The 14,366-nt window shown below is 35.7% G+C and overlaps 1 protein-coding gene across 1 annotated transcript in view; it reads left to right on the top strand.

The window, feature by feature from the left end:
- The window catches only part of LOC128016415 (phospholipid-transporting ATPase ABCA1), a 107,471-nt gene that overhangs the window by 46,491 nt on the left and 46,614 nt on the right, over positions 1–14,366 (top strand). Inside the window, exons 16-22 of the mRNA XM_052600889.1 lie at positions 7,100–7,321; positions 8,823–9,027; positions 9,250–9,366; positions 9,484–9,655; positions 10,779–10,910; positions 12,241–12,380; positions 12,463–12,600. Of these exons, the coding sequence (XP_052456849.1) occupies positions 7,100–7,321; positions 8,823–9,027; positions 9,250–9,366; positions 9,484–9,655; positions 10,779–10,910; positions 12,241–12,380; positions 12,463–12,600 (1,126 nt within the window). The remainder of the gene's footprint in view (positions 1–7,099; positions 7,322–8,822; positions 9,028–9,249; positions 9,367–9,483; positions 9,656–10,778; positions 10,911–12,240; positions 12,381–12,462; positions 12,601–14,366) is intronic.

The raw sequence follows: 14,366 nt of genomic DNA, 5'->3' as shown, positions 1-14,366 counted from the left end.
TTTAAGGTTTTTCTGCCAATATAAAAATCTAAGAAATGAGACATTAGTATTGTAGAGATTATATTTTATATATAAATATTTATATTGCAATTTTGCTGTTTTTATATAATATACAATTATTATTATTATTATTAAATTATTTTATATTATAATAATCTTTATTTTTTTATTATTATTATTTTAATATAATAATATATAATTATAATAATTGTAATTATTAATATGTGGATTTTTATTATTATTATTATTATTATTATTATTATTATTATTATTATTAAATTATTTTATATTATAATAATCTTTAATTTTTTATTATTATTATTGTAATATAATAATATATAGTTATAATAATTGTAATTATTAATATGTGGCTTTTTATTATTATTATTATTATTATTATTATTATTATTATTATTATTATTATTATTTTATTGTTAATACTATTTTATAGCCATTTTTTATTTTACGGTACAGTATATTCACTATAGTATCTCTTCATTAATTTGTTAATTTGTTTTAGAACTGAATCAAATGTTCACATATAATAATAATAATAATAATAATAATAATAATAATAATAATAATAATAATAATAATACAATAAATTATTATTAATATTCAGTATAGTCATAATAAATTGCTTTTAAATCAGATGTTTTAAACTAAATATATATATATATATATATATATATATATATATTTTTTTTTTTTTTTTAACTAAATTGAGAGTTTAAAGGTCTCAGTTTGCATTTTAGATAAATTTTTTGCCACTGATGAGTCTGCATCCCTGGAGAAGAAATTAAGCTGAATAATCAAGCAAATCACAAATAAGTCCAAAAGAAAATATAAATCATGCAACTTGATCACAAAGCATTTTGAGAACACACAGATCACACTGAAAAGGTCAACATGAAATCAAAAATAAAGATGAATTCAGTAGGCATCTGACCACACAGTTCATTTTGACAGATCAGTTCAGTCTGAGCTAAATTCAACAGAAATGATTTTATTTGGTTTATGAAATGAAGAAATGCTATGTTTTTCATGAGAAATGACAAAGCCAAGCTACAATGCTATTAAAGTAATTAAGAAAAATAGCAAAAAATGCTCAAATGTAAAGTTAAAAGGCACAATAATCCATTTAGCGGAGAGGAAAGGAAAGTGCTTGTGTTGAGAGGTTACACATTCATAAAGTCAAAGTGCTTTGTGGTTTTGATGCTCGTGATCACAGTGGAAATAATTACAGGGAAACGATTATTCCAGAATTGAGGCAAATCAAGCAGAAACGGGTTGATCTTTGATTCCTCTAAATTGGGTTATTATGGTAAGTTGATATGCACAGAATCAAATAGTTGATGATTTAGAGCCGACCTCCTCCGTATCACTCGCTGCCTCCCTCCATCGTTTTTTAAAGAGCTTTTTTTTTTTTTTGCAGTTTCCAGAGTATTTTGTGTTTATTTGCATGGAGATAACGTGTTTGTTCCCTCGCTTTGAGGATTAGCCGGTTTCACACTTCCAGAGCTTTCTTGTTTGTGTTCACGCGCAAAAAAAAAAAAAAAAAAAACTCATTTCCATTGAGGTCCAATAGTGGCCAAGATCTGAAGTCTGTATCTTCTTAAATATTAATATGAATGAAACATTGTGTAAATATTTGAACTTGTTTGAAAGCAGCATCATACATCCGACAGCACTTCTGCTATGAAGAAGTTCCAGCAATATTCACACAGCTTCAGACCGCCACAGGCGCTTTGGGTCTCTTTCTAAACTGAACTGCTCAGTCATGTCGTTCCCTGTGTCAGTTCATTTAGTTTGTTCTCTCTGTCTGTTTGCTCCGGCTCCCCATGTGAGTGCTCAAAGTGAGAACTATAGCGTGTAGGGCTGGGGAAATCATCTTTTGTCAGTTCACTCCCCTCACAGACCTGAACTCCTTCAGTTTCTGTCAGAGACACTTCTGTCATCTCACTTATGTTTATCTCATTAACTTGCTCGTACCATCATCATAAAACCGTACATCGTCATATTAAAACCCATATATTTAACATGCTGCTAACATGTTTCTAATTTTTAGTATGTTGTTAGCATGTTGCTAGTATGTTTATAGCATGATTAGCTTGTTGCTCACATGCTTTAACACTGGGTACTGTAGCATATTTTAGCATGTTTATCAAGTTTAACATATTTTAAACATATTTTTTGCTTAACATGTTTAACATGTTGATACCATGAATTATAATTTTGCTAGCATGTTAACCATGTTGATTCCATGGATTAGCATGTTGTTAGCATGCATCTAGCACATTGTCAGCATGAATTCTACCATATTTCTAGCATGTGTACCAAGTTAACCTGAATGAACATGTTTTTAACATGTTGCTAGCATGTTTTCCGTATGTTTTAACAGATGGTTAAAATGTTAAGCATGCTGTTGACATTCAATTGAATGTTATTATCATGTTTATAGCACATTTAACAGATTATTAGCTTGAATTGTCATTTTCTTGTCATTTTTTAGCACATTCTAGTGGACCCCCACCTGCTGTTAGCATCCAATTGACTCCCATGCATTTTGGCGTCACTTTGACAGCAAATAACTTTACATCTGAGGCGTTTAAAGACTCCATTTGTCCATTAATTATTTCTAAAGAAACACAAAAATTTATAAAAGGCACCATTACCTTGTATCTTACGTTGTGGCCCCGTAGAAGCAGTTTTTTTGTAAAAATAAGCCGTATGGACAGGAGGTGAAGCTCTCAGGCAATCTTTTACTGTCTATGAGGCTATCGGGGGGATGTGGAGGCATGAAGTCAAGGGAGAAGCCCATAGAGAGTCCATAAAAGCAACGGGACAAAATTATTCAACAACGTCTGCCAGATTCGGTTGGTGATTCAGATTTCCCTTGGCACAGCGATTAGAAGACTAAAAATTGTCAGACAGGTTGCTCACGTGACATTTACGTCATCAAACTCAGTTTGAGTCTGCGCAGTACGCCCGACCCCCAGGAAGCGCATATGCTTCTAATTGACTTAACTTGTCTCCGTTGAATCCAATGGGGTCGCTGTGTCCATTTCTATTACTGTCTATGAGTACATGACTAACATTTTAGCATGTTGCTAGCAGGAATTAGTATGTTGCTATCATGTTAATCATGTTCCGAACATGTTGCTAGTATGTTTATAGCATGTTGAGCTTGTTGCTAGCATGTTTTAAAACTGATACCAAAATGCTGGAACATGCTCGTGATGTGTTAGGTAATGTTAAAGACATGTTAAAACATGCTAGCGATGTGCTAAGATATGTTAGGCCATATGTATGTCATTTTTCCAAGCGTACCTAATGATACAGCACTGCACATTGCAGATGCCATCATTATGAGTTATTGTTTATTGTACATTACCATGTTGAACTTGGCTGCTCTGTTACTGTGGTTTTGGAATGAATGTATCTACCTTATTTTTCCCATAAGAGCGTGCACGGCCATTTGTAATTTTTATGGGTCTGGCTTTTGGTCTCATTTGCTTCCAGCCATTATTAGCTGTACAAAACAGCTCTTTTTGCTGCTTGATATGGCAAATTGGAGTGTCTTACCATATTATTTTAATGAATTATCTTAATTATGAATGCACTGATTTGTAGAGCAAACAGTTTTACCGTTTACTGCACTTTACTATTCTTCTTGTTATTTCTCTTCAGCGGCTAATGAACCGGAAGTCTCCACATTCACAGATAATGGCTTACTTACACATTGAAAACTAAGGCAGATAATGTGTACATGATTATCTGGGAAATAGCAGATATAATAACCTGGTTTCATTCTAATGGGCATACACAATATCTTTGTCATTTTAATACCAGCTTCAGTATATTGAATTGCATTGGATTGAATTTCACTGTTCTTGGAAACCATCTGTGCTGGGAATAAGTATGAACGAATAAGTTTTGACCAAATGTAAATGCATTTTTATGTATATTATATAATGGAATACACAATAAGGAAAATATGAGAAGTATGCTAATGTTATAGCCGTAAACCAGTAGTGGAATCAGCTTTACCCTGCAGTCGTGTATTTATTTTTCTTGTGAAACAGGTCACTTCTGTGCTTCTCTAAAGACCTGTTATAGACGTACTTATAATCAGCGGTGAGATTATTCAGCTTTCTCAGCTTGTTACTTTCTGAAACTCTTTCATCGTCACTTCGTTTCCATGGCGAAAATGGATAGAATGTGCAGGGAATCATCAGATTAGTGCTGAATTAAAAAATTAGCTGCATGGTGTAAATTGATGGAGGACTTTGTTAATTGCATTACTGGGTGTTTGTTAACCACTTTGGCTAAATGTGTTGCTGTGTGCTTCCCTATTCAGATGCACTGACCATTTTTACACAGTTCTGTTGATTAGTCAGAGCAGATGAGCAAACGGATTTATGTTTTCACCTTCATTTAAAAATTGTAAGAACTAGGTATGTATTTACAAGCATGTTGACAGTGACTATGAAAGTTCAGGAAGTGATCTTATGCCTCTTTGACAGCAGACTTCTGCAGGGAGCATTACATTATAAATATGAGTGTAGGTAAGATAGTGTTGACATGTCTAGATCTATGCACCTGCTGTGGGGCTGTCAGGTTGAAACAAGAAGTAGCAGGGCTAGCAAAAATCCATGTCTCAGAATGATCGTCTCCAGTGGTTTTGAGTAAATTGAGAAGAGAAGTGGGCCACGCACCGAACCCTGCGGTACCCCAGTGATCGGTTGATGTGACTGTGACTCTCTTTCCATCCAAGTTACCCTGAAGTATCTTCTAGTGACATAGATCTCAAGCCAGCGGGGTGAAGTTCCTGTGATTCCCAATAGACAGGAGTATTCTGGGATTTAATGTATTGAAGGCAGTAGGACAAATGATCTAGAGGCAGCTCTTTGCAGCCGCAGGCCTTTAGTGACATATAGCATATTTCCTGTGGTGTCCGTGTTAAATGATATATAGAAACCTGTTGGTTTGGGAAGAACTCTGCTTGGTTGTATGATCTGTATATATGTGATATAAATCTTTGAATTAAGTTTGCAAGGTGGTTTTCATGCTTGTTTGTGTGTGCATGTGCAGGTTTCTGAGATCTCTGACTCGCTCCCTGCCTCTATATATGACTTTGGCGTGGATCTTCTCAGTTGCGTTGATAGTCAAGGGTGTGGTTCAGGAGAAGGAGGCTCGTCTGAAGGAGACTGTGAGGATGATGGGATTGAAGAGTTCCACCTACTGGCTGAGCTGGGCCATCAGCAGCACATTGCCTCTCGCCGTCAGCGCCGCGCTCCTCACTATTATTCTCAAGGTGATTAACACTGATTCACTGCCATTCACAAACACTGCTGTACACCGGATCCAAGATCTGATCTGGAGTAAACTGGATCAGAGAGCTTCCTCAGTTTTGCACTAGTAGTGGTTCATAAACATTTTAGCCCGTCCCAGTGTATAGATGAAAACCTGTTTAGACTTGGCTTGTATTCTGGTCTTTAATAGATGGTGATTATCTATTAGTTTCTCAAGCTGGTAAAGTCAGATGCTGTTGCAACTTGATGAACATGAAAAAACTGAAAAAAGACTGTATATAATTATGGGCATCAATATGATTGAAAAAGAAAAAAAAAAGAAAAAAAAATACATTTAGGTAAAACAACTAAAAACATATTCATTTAATTCACCCACAAACTTCTGAAATTCTACAATTCAATATGTTTAATTGATTTATCAGTTTAGTACACTTATTTTCATTGTGTTTTCATATTTACCACTTTGGATAATCAAAAAGTATGGGAAGTGCCACTGTATACTGGTTATCAAAAAATATCACCAGTTACTATTTACAGTATGTACTTTGGTCATTATTACATTTCAATGCAAGCTTAATGAACAACTGTCAGAGGCATAATAAAGAAACTGTAAAAAACAAATGCAGTCTGATTTTTGCTGCTTACACATTGTAAGTGTAATGTATTGATTGCACACAGTCTTGATTAGTAGGAATGTAACCATGAAGGCCATTAAACCTAATGTACTCTGAAAAAAAAACTGGTAACTTCATAATAAAGGGCTATTTCTACATTATACGTTTTATTGGTATAAATTAATGCATTTAGGTTAATTCAGTAATGATAAACAGTATATTGGACTTTAACAAAAGCAGTTAAATTAGATTTATTAAGATTTGTTTATTTCTTATTTTTTTCAGTGTGTGCAAATAAACTAAGTTTACATGCAGTTATCAAAAATTTATTTGAATCTAGGAAGGGACAGCAGGTAGCATATAAAAGCAGGTCAATTTAAAGTGTAAAATATTTAAAGTATTTTTTGTGCATCCCAGAAATTGTGTCCATCTAATATCTCAGCTCTCATTTGGAGTCTCATTCAACATCCTTTTCGCCCTTTCGTTTATCCTACAATCCATAATTTTATCATAGATATTGACTAAGTGCTGCCAAAAGCCAAAACCTTACAGTACATTCACCAAAACATAACTGTGAGGTATGTTATTGAAGTACTTTATCGTGAAATTAATGATAGCAATCATCTAATTTATGAATAAGCCATAATGAACCACTGCTCTGGAGTGTCAAAGCTGGTGTCAGATCAGATGGTGCAGTGTTTGTGAATGGACAGTTTTGGTAGGGCAGCGTGACTCTGTGTGGGACCAGCAGGTTCAAGAACATGACATATGAGCTTATGTTTGAGTGCACCCATGATTTATTTAGCTCAACCCACCAGAGCCATGATGCACACCCCTCAATCAATCACAGATCTGTCTTTAATCAGCTCTCTCTCTCTCTCTCTCTCTCTATAACTGCTCTTGACAGATGTTATCTCTTCTTTCAGAAGTGTGGTTTTTCAGTGTGTTGTTGTGATTTGTAATTATCAGGTTGTATTATTAATGCATCCATGGAAACACAAACGCAACGTTCATTAGAGGCTCTGAAAAGCTTTCACGTGGATACGGCCGAATGTTTTCACGCTCCACTGACGAATCCATCTTTTGTCTCAGCAAATGTTTGACAATAACAATGTGGTTGCATTATTTTTCTCTCCTCTCTCTCTCTCTCTCTCTCTCTCTTTCTCTCAGTATGGAAAGGTTCTGCGATACAGCGACCCGTCTGTGATCTTTGTCTTCCTCCTGGTCTTCTGCATGGCCACTGTCATGCAGTGCTTTTTCATCAGTGTGTTTTTCTCTCGGGCGAATCTGGCAGCCGCCTGTGGGAGCCTCATTTACTTCCTGCTCTACCTGCCTCATGTGCTTTGCTATGCCTGGAGGGACGTCCTGGGATTCGGCACCAAGATCGCCACGGTGAGACATTTAACACACCTCTGCCTTGGAGATCTCGTGACCGAATACATCAAATCATCAGATGCTGAAAGCAGATCCAGACTTCAAATCTTACAATTTAAAAAAAAAAAAAAAAAAAAAAAAAAAAAATTGTACTTAAAAGACCACTTAAGTGACTTAAACAACATCATTTTCATGGCTGTTTCTAACGCTTTTAAAAAGTCACATTTGAAATAATATCAGATTAAAAGTTAAAGTATATTAAATCATCATATTTGAATAATATTTTGTCGTGTTTTAAAAAAGTACAATTATTTCGATGTATTGACTAACACACTAAACCACTTGTAAATAACTTGATGGTCATTTCAACTAGTGAGCTATTCCGTATTACATTTAATATATTTTAAATGCACTAATTTGTAATTGCATCATATACAATGTTTAATTGCAGATGTTTAAGTGCTTTAAAAAATTGTTTTTAAAGCCAGTAGACATAATTGTGATATTGCATATTAATATGTACTTAAGTCCTACTTAAGTGGGTCAGAAATACTCAAAAGTAACTATAATGCATTTTATTAAGTATATTTATAAGTATATTATATGTGTAATAAATTATATTTTTAAAAGTATGCTAAAGTGTACTTTTTGCTGTAAAGATTTTTTTTATTATTATTATTTGCCAAAAAAAAAAAAAAAACTATAAAGAAGAAAAAAATAACAAGTATATAAAAATTAAGTATATCCTTTTAAACTATATTACTCATTTTAAAAGAGTGCTACTCCTTTTTTGGCCTTTGGCCTCATTTTTTTAATAACAAATACAACAAAGCCCAAGATCTGTCCAGGATCATGAAACAAAAGAGAAGAAAGAGTTAGAAATAAGGAGAGAAGACAATGTGTTACTTGACCCGTGTCACTTACTCACACAGACTGAATGAAGCGCTCAGCTCTTCTTAAAGTACAAATCCACAGGATGAGATTCAGATCTCCTCTGGAGGAGCTCCTCCATTCATCTCCAGTGAGGATGTACATCAGTGTGAGAGAGAGAGAGAGAGATAGTGATGACCCCCACCTGAAAAGAAGAGCGATGAATGGACACTTTTGCTCTTTGAGAAAGAGAAAGAGCAACTAAATGACTTAGAGCCACACTTCCGTCATTGTGACCAATCAGAGTGACCTTTATCTCACGGGAAGAGATTCGCCTATATTCAGCAGTGTGTGGAAGTCTACCTCTTATCTGTGTGTGTGTGTGTGTGTGTGTGTGTGTGTGACAGAGGTGGCATTCAGGCGCCACTGTCTAGTCTAGATGAATGAACCTGCAGGCCCATTAACATGAAGCCTACCCACACACACACACACACACAGAGAGAGAGATACTGTTTACTTTGTAATAGTGGATGGCAGTAACGCCGCTCTTCTGATCTCATATTCATACCAGAGTAAAAGTGCACATGACGTGAGAGAAATGTACACTTGTATTAATGTGCGTCTGACCTCTCCGTCTTCATCTCAACAGAGCCTGCTGTCGTGTGTGGCCTTCGGATACGGCTGTGAGAATTTCTCCCGTTATGAAGAGCAGGGCATCGGCATTCAGTGGAGCAACATCCGGGTCAGTCCGCAGGAGAACGACCGCTACTCCTTCATCGTCTCCATCGTCATGATGCTGTTCGACGCCTTCATTTACTGGATCCTCACCTGGTACATCGAGAACGTCTATCCTGGTGCGACCACATTCATACACCTACAATACATTGCATATTTATTTATTTTTCTTAATTGTTTGAAATCAGATAATCAGTTTTCAAGTCCTGATCTTGAGAAATATTCACTTCCATTATGAGCTTATGATTTCTGTTTCTGGTGCAAGAATCCTGACTAACATATATGGGCTACAAAAAACTATAGATAAAATCAGACGTGCTTAAACACTTGACTTTCTTCAGGTCAGTATGGCATCCCGAAGCCCTGGTATTTTCCCTTCACATCCTCATACTGGTGCGGGACCCCGGTGGGATCTGATGCCCATCCCGACCTGCTTCATGAGCTGGAGAATCAGAGCGGTAACACGCGCACACACACACACACACACACACACACACACACACACACACACAGCATGCAGATCTGAACAGATGATTCACTGTCAGAGTCCAGCTGAATTTACACGTGTGCTTCAGGTTACCTGGAAAAACCTCCGCCTGGGATGAAGCCCGGAGTTTGTATCCGAAACCTGGTGAAGGTCTATAAGACGGGAAATAAACTGGCCGTGGACGGACTCAGTCTGGACTTCTATCAGGATCACATCACCTCGTTTTTAGGACACAACGGAGCTGGAAAAACCACCACCATGTAGGTTTCACACGTGCTTCATACACCTGGAGCGATGGTCATAGACAATAAAACACTAGATGTTCTGGACCCCGTCAAAGTTCACTTTATTTGGTTGAAAGTTCAAACTGTTGTCAAAACTGGAAATGTCAGTCTGGTTTATGGTTTAAGCAACAGAAGTTACAACCAAAGTGATGTACAGGGGTATTAAAACTAAAATTAAAACAATAATAACAAAATATTTTAATATAATTTGTAATATAACCTGAAAAATATTAGATGAAAAACAAAACAAAACAAACAAACAAAAAAAATAAATAAAGAAAAATATAATTTATTAACTTAATATATAATTATTTGAAGGAATACAAATACTAAACTTGAAAGTAAAATAAAAAATTAATAAAATTAGGAAATAAATATATGAAATAAAATATTTAAATTATTTACAAATATTAATATATATATATATATATATATATATATATATATATATATATATATATATATATATATATATATATATATATATATATAAAATTAAAATGATAAAATCACATAGCAAACTGACTTAAATTGCAATAAAAATGAATGTATGTTATGTTTTGCAGGATATGTGTATGCATAGTTTAAGCAACTAAAACACATATTAGACTTAAAAATACCTCATTGCATTATACAGAAAATATGAGAGAGGAATCTACAAACAAATGATAATGGACTACCTTTTCTGAGCCACTTTTTAAATCAAGCCGCTTCTCTCCCAAACACAGATGCAGTTCATCACATTAGCTGCAAAGTTTACAAGACTCTTGCCATTTATATTTAAAATATGCATTTGCATTCGACTTCATTTTGTGAATTGTTTTAATTGAAATGTGTGCTTGTTTTATATTTCTTAAAAACGTAATAAATGATGTTGATTTTTGATGTTGTTGTTGTTTTGATGTATATACTGTATAGGTATAATGCAAGCGCATGCATACATTTTAATTGTAACTTAAGTGTCACTGTTTATATAATGCACACACTTAATACAGTTCAGATCTAAAGAATGCAAGGTAAAAAGTGGCATGCGGTGTCTAACATGAAATCTCCCTTACAGTAGATGTTTTTCATTTATTTATTTTTCTCGTTTCAACAGGTCGATACTGACGGGTCTTTTCGCTCCCACCTCGGGTACGGCTTACATTAACGGCTACGACATCCGCTCCGACATGGACACCATCAGGACTCACCTGGGAATGTGTCCACAACACAACGTCCTCTTCAACGAGTAAAACCTCCTCCACAAACACAGACACACATACGAGGAAACAGATTCAGTGTTTCATTGGTTCAAGGTCTCAATACTGAAGAAATCTGACATGTTTGACAGCTAATGACAGAGTTCACCTAAGTGTTCTCTCAAAACAAATCCTCAAAAAATCACATATCAAATCCAAAAGGGTTTTATGCAAAAAAAAAAAAAAAAAGAGTTCAGAGCTGCAGGCAATCACAGTTCAGTTCAGTTTAGTTCAATTCACACACTTTCACTTCACTATTAATCTCTCATAATTCTGATGACGACACAGCTGTTTGGCCAGATTCACCACATGACAACTTTCATTTGTGTTTCAGGTTATTTGAAACTTTTCATTTCCAATAATGGCCACAAACCTTTTATTATAGAACGGTAAACGATTTTTTAGTGTAGTCGCACTGTTGTATTGAGTGACGTTTATTATACAACACTGATAAAAGCATATACCGCCTCTTTATTAGTATTTAAATAGATAAATGATTATGTTGAACTTTATTCTTGAAAAGATGGTGCTGTATTAAGCAGTATATGAAAAGAGTTTCTGTTGCTCACAAAAATGTTTCTGAAACGTCTGTTTATTTGACAAATATTGCATTTAATTCACTTCATCTGTGATAAAGTATTTCATTTTCCAGCAGGATTTGGCACCTGCCCACACTGACAAAAGCACCAAAAGTTGGTTAAATGACCATGGTGTTGGTGTGCTTGACTGGTCAGCAAACTCACCAGACCTGAACCCCAGAGAAAATCTGTGGGCTTTTTTTTCGAGAGGAAAATGAGAAACAAGAGACTAAACAATGCAGATGAGCTGAAGGACACTGTCAAAGAAACCTGTGCTTCCAGATCACCTCAGCAGTGCCCAAGCCCAAACCCAATTGATTTGGGTTTTTGTTAAATGTGAATCATCACAATTAAAAGAACCAAAGACTTAAACTACTTCAGTCTGTGTGCATTGAATTTATTTAATACATGAGTTTCACAATTTGAGTTTTACAGATAACACAAATTTCTAAAACTTAAACTAAAATTGAAATCAAAACAGAAAACATGAAAATAATACCACTGTGCTACTTTTATTCAAAAAATATTACTAAACACTAATAGCATATAAATAATATTAAATTAATACCAAAATCAGTTGCGTAAGAAAGTAGTTCTACACAACACCGTTTTATGAACAAAAAACTTGTCCTCCTCTCCTGTTTATACATTTTTATGAATATTTATTATATATTTCTGTTGAAGTATGTGTGACTATTGTATAAGTTAGCATTTGTTCATGTTTGTGTGTTGTGTGTTTCAGTCTGACAGTGGAAGAGCACATTTACTTCTACGCTCGTTTGAAGGGTCGGAGCTCTAAAGAGGTGAAGAAAGAGATTGATCAGATGATTCGAGATGTGGGTCTGCCTCACAAACGCAAAGACCTCGTCAAGAACCTCTCAGGTGCGTTTCATCCGCAGCGTTCATGCATTCTGCTCTCACTCTTTCTGTGGAGATTTGCCAACTGTCTGCTGTCTGTGTGCAGGTGGGATGCAGAGGAAGCTGTCGGTCGCCATCGCCTTCGTGGGAGGATCCAATGTTGTGATTCTGGACGAGCCGACAGCGGGAGTCGATCCTTATGCACGCAGAGGCATCTGGGAGCTGCTGCTCAAATACAAAACAGGTGAGAGAGATGATCCTGTGGATCTTAAATCAGGTGATTGTTGACTTCACAACAAACTGTAGTCCAGGAATCCTGCATATGAGTGAATTAAGTTCCAGTTACGCTGGGATGGACATGCCATGTTTCCCCACGCAGAAAAAGATAGGTGCATCATTAAAAATAATAATTATAATAATAATAGTGGTGCAGTGAAAATGTATTTATTTTCTTAGTAAAGTTATAAACGGAGACATTTAAAACAAAACAATATGATGTATTATTAAAGAAAATGTACACTTTAATTTAAGATGCCCTTGTTACAGCATTATTATATATTTGTGACCCTAACCCTAACCCTAACCCTATCTGTAGAAATAGCCAAAAATACATTGTATGGGTCAAAATTATAGTTTTTTGTTTTATGCTAAAAACCATTTGAATATTAAGTAAAGATCATGTTCTGTGGTCATATTTTGTAAATTTCCTTCCTTTAATATATCCAGACCTAATATTTTATTAGTAATACGCATCACTAAGAACTTAATTTGGACAACTTTAAAGGCAATTTTCTCAATATTTTGATATTTCTTTTTCACCCTTAGATTCCAGATCTTAAAACAGTTGTATCTCGGTCAAATATTGTGCTGTCATGCAAGATGCATGCACTACTGTCATTGTCGTATTTTGAAAAGTCATAGACTTTAGTAGTTTATTAATCACCACAAGATGTCTAAGTTTAGAAATTCTGTAAAAATTGTCAGGCAAACACGGGTCCATTGTCTAATGCATGAAGCACAACTCACACAGAAAACACTTTCAAACCAAGCAGCAAGCAGTCCTCGGATGAAAGTCCTATAGAAATGATTTTGCTCGCAAAAAGCTGAATGTTACTCCACCTTTAGCTGTGGCCCGTGGATGTTCCTGTTGCACAGCTGGTAGATCATGCAGAAAAACTTGGGAGGTCATGAGGTCAGTTACCAGGGATGCACGTTTACATTCCTACATTTAGCAGACAAATTAAACCAAAGTGGTCAGAGAGACAACAATATTCATAATGTACAATGTCAGGTTTATTAGACACCTAGATAAGGATGAACGCTAGAGAAGAGGACAAATCAGTCAATATAAATACAGTGCAAATGGATGTTGAAGAAACTGCAGCAGGACATGATCATCTGGAATAAGAGGAATGGTGGTTATCTTGGATGCCAGGAAGAGTTCAAAGATGAGAGAATCTCTGAATCTCACTCTCAGCCTCATGAGCTTGGACGCGGTCATGAAATCTGGCAGCCCTTTCCATCTCAGTCCTGAGCTCATGGTGATCAATGGTGTCAAAGGTTCTGGCAGGTCGTTTCTGAAGACGTGTTGTAGGATGTATGGGGTTGAAGCGCTGGAGCAGAACATCATGACTCTCTCAGTAGTTTATCCGAGATGCCACAACTGCTTCTTCCTGTCACGCTTTCTCTTATGAATTGTGACAGTGCTCTTTCCAGTTTTGAGCAATGCTTTGGTCCCTACATACTGTAAAGGTGAAGACTTTGTGCAGTTGGTCCTCAGGCCTTGTCTTGTCCTTCTTAAACTGATTCTGAAGAGCTCCTCTGAAAAGTGCCTCCAGCAAACTGAGGAAGTGTTTAGTTATCCTGTAGACCTTGATTAGCTGGTTCAGGTGTGTGTGTGTGTGTGTGTGTGTGTGTGTGTGATTGGGATTGGACTTAAACTCCGTGAGATCACACGTAACAAGGAATGTTCTCAGAGCTTTCTGGAAAGGTTCTCTCAGATGTTCTTCC

This window comes from Carassius gibelio, chromosome A7, assembly GCF_023724105.1.
Source record: "Carassius gibelio isolate Cgi1373 ecotype wild population from Czech Republic chromosome A7, carGib1.2-hapl.c, whole genome shotgun sequence".
Classification (NCBI taxonomy): Eukaryota; Metazoa; Chordata; class Actinopteri; order Cypriniformes; family Cyprinidae; genus Carassius; species Carassius gibelio.
This window is presented reverse-complemented; position numbering and strand designations above follow the sequence as displayed.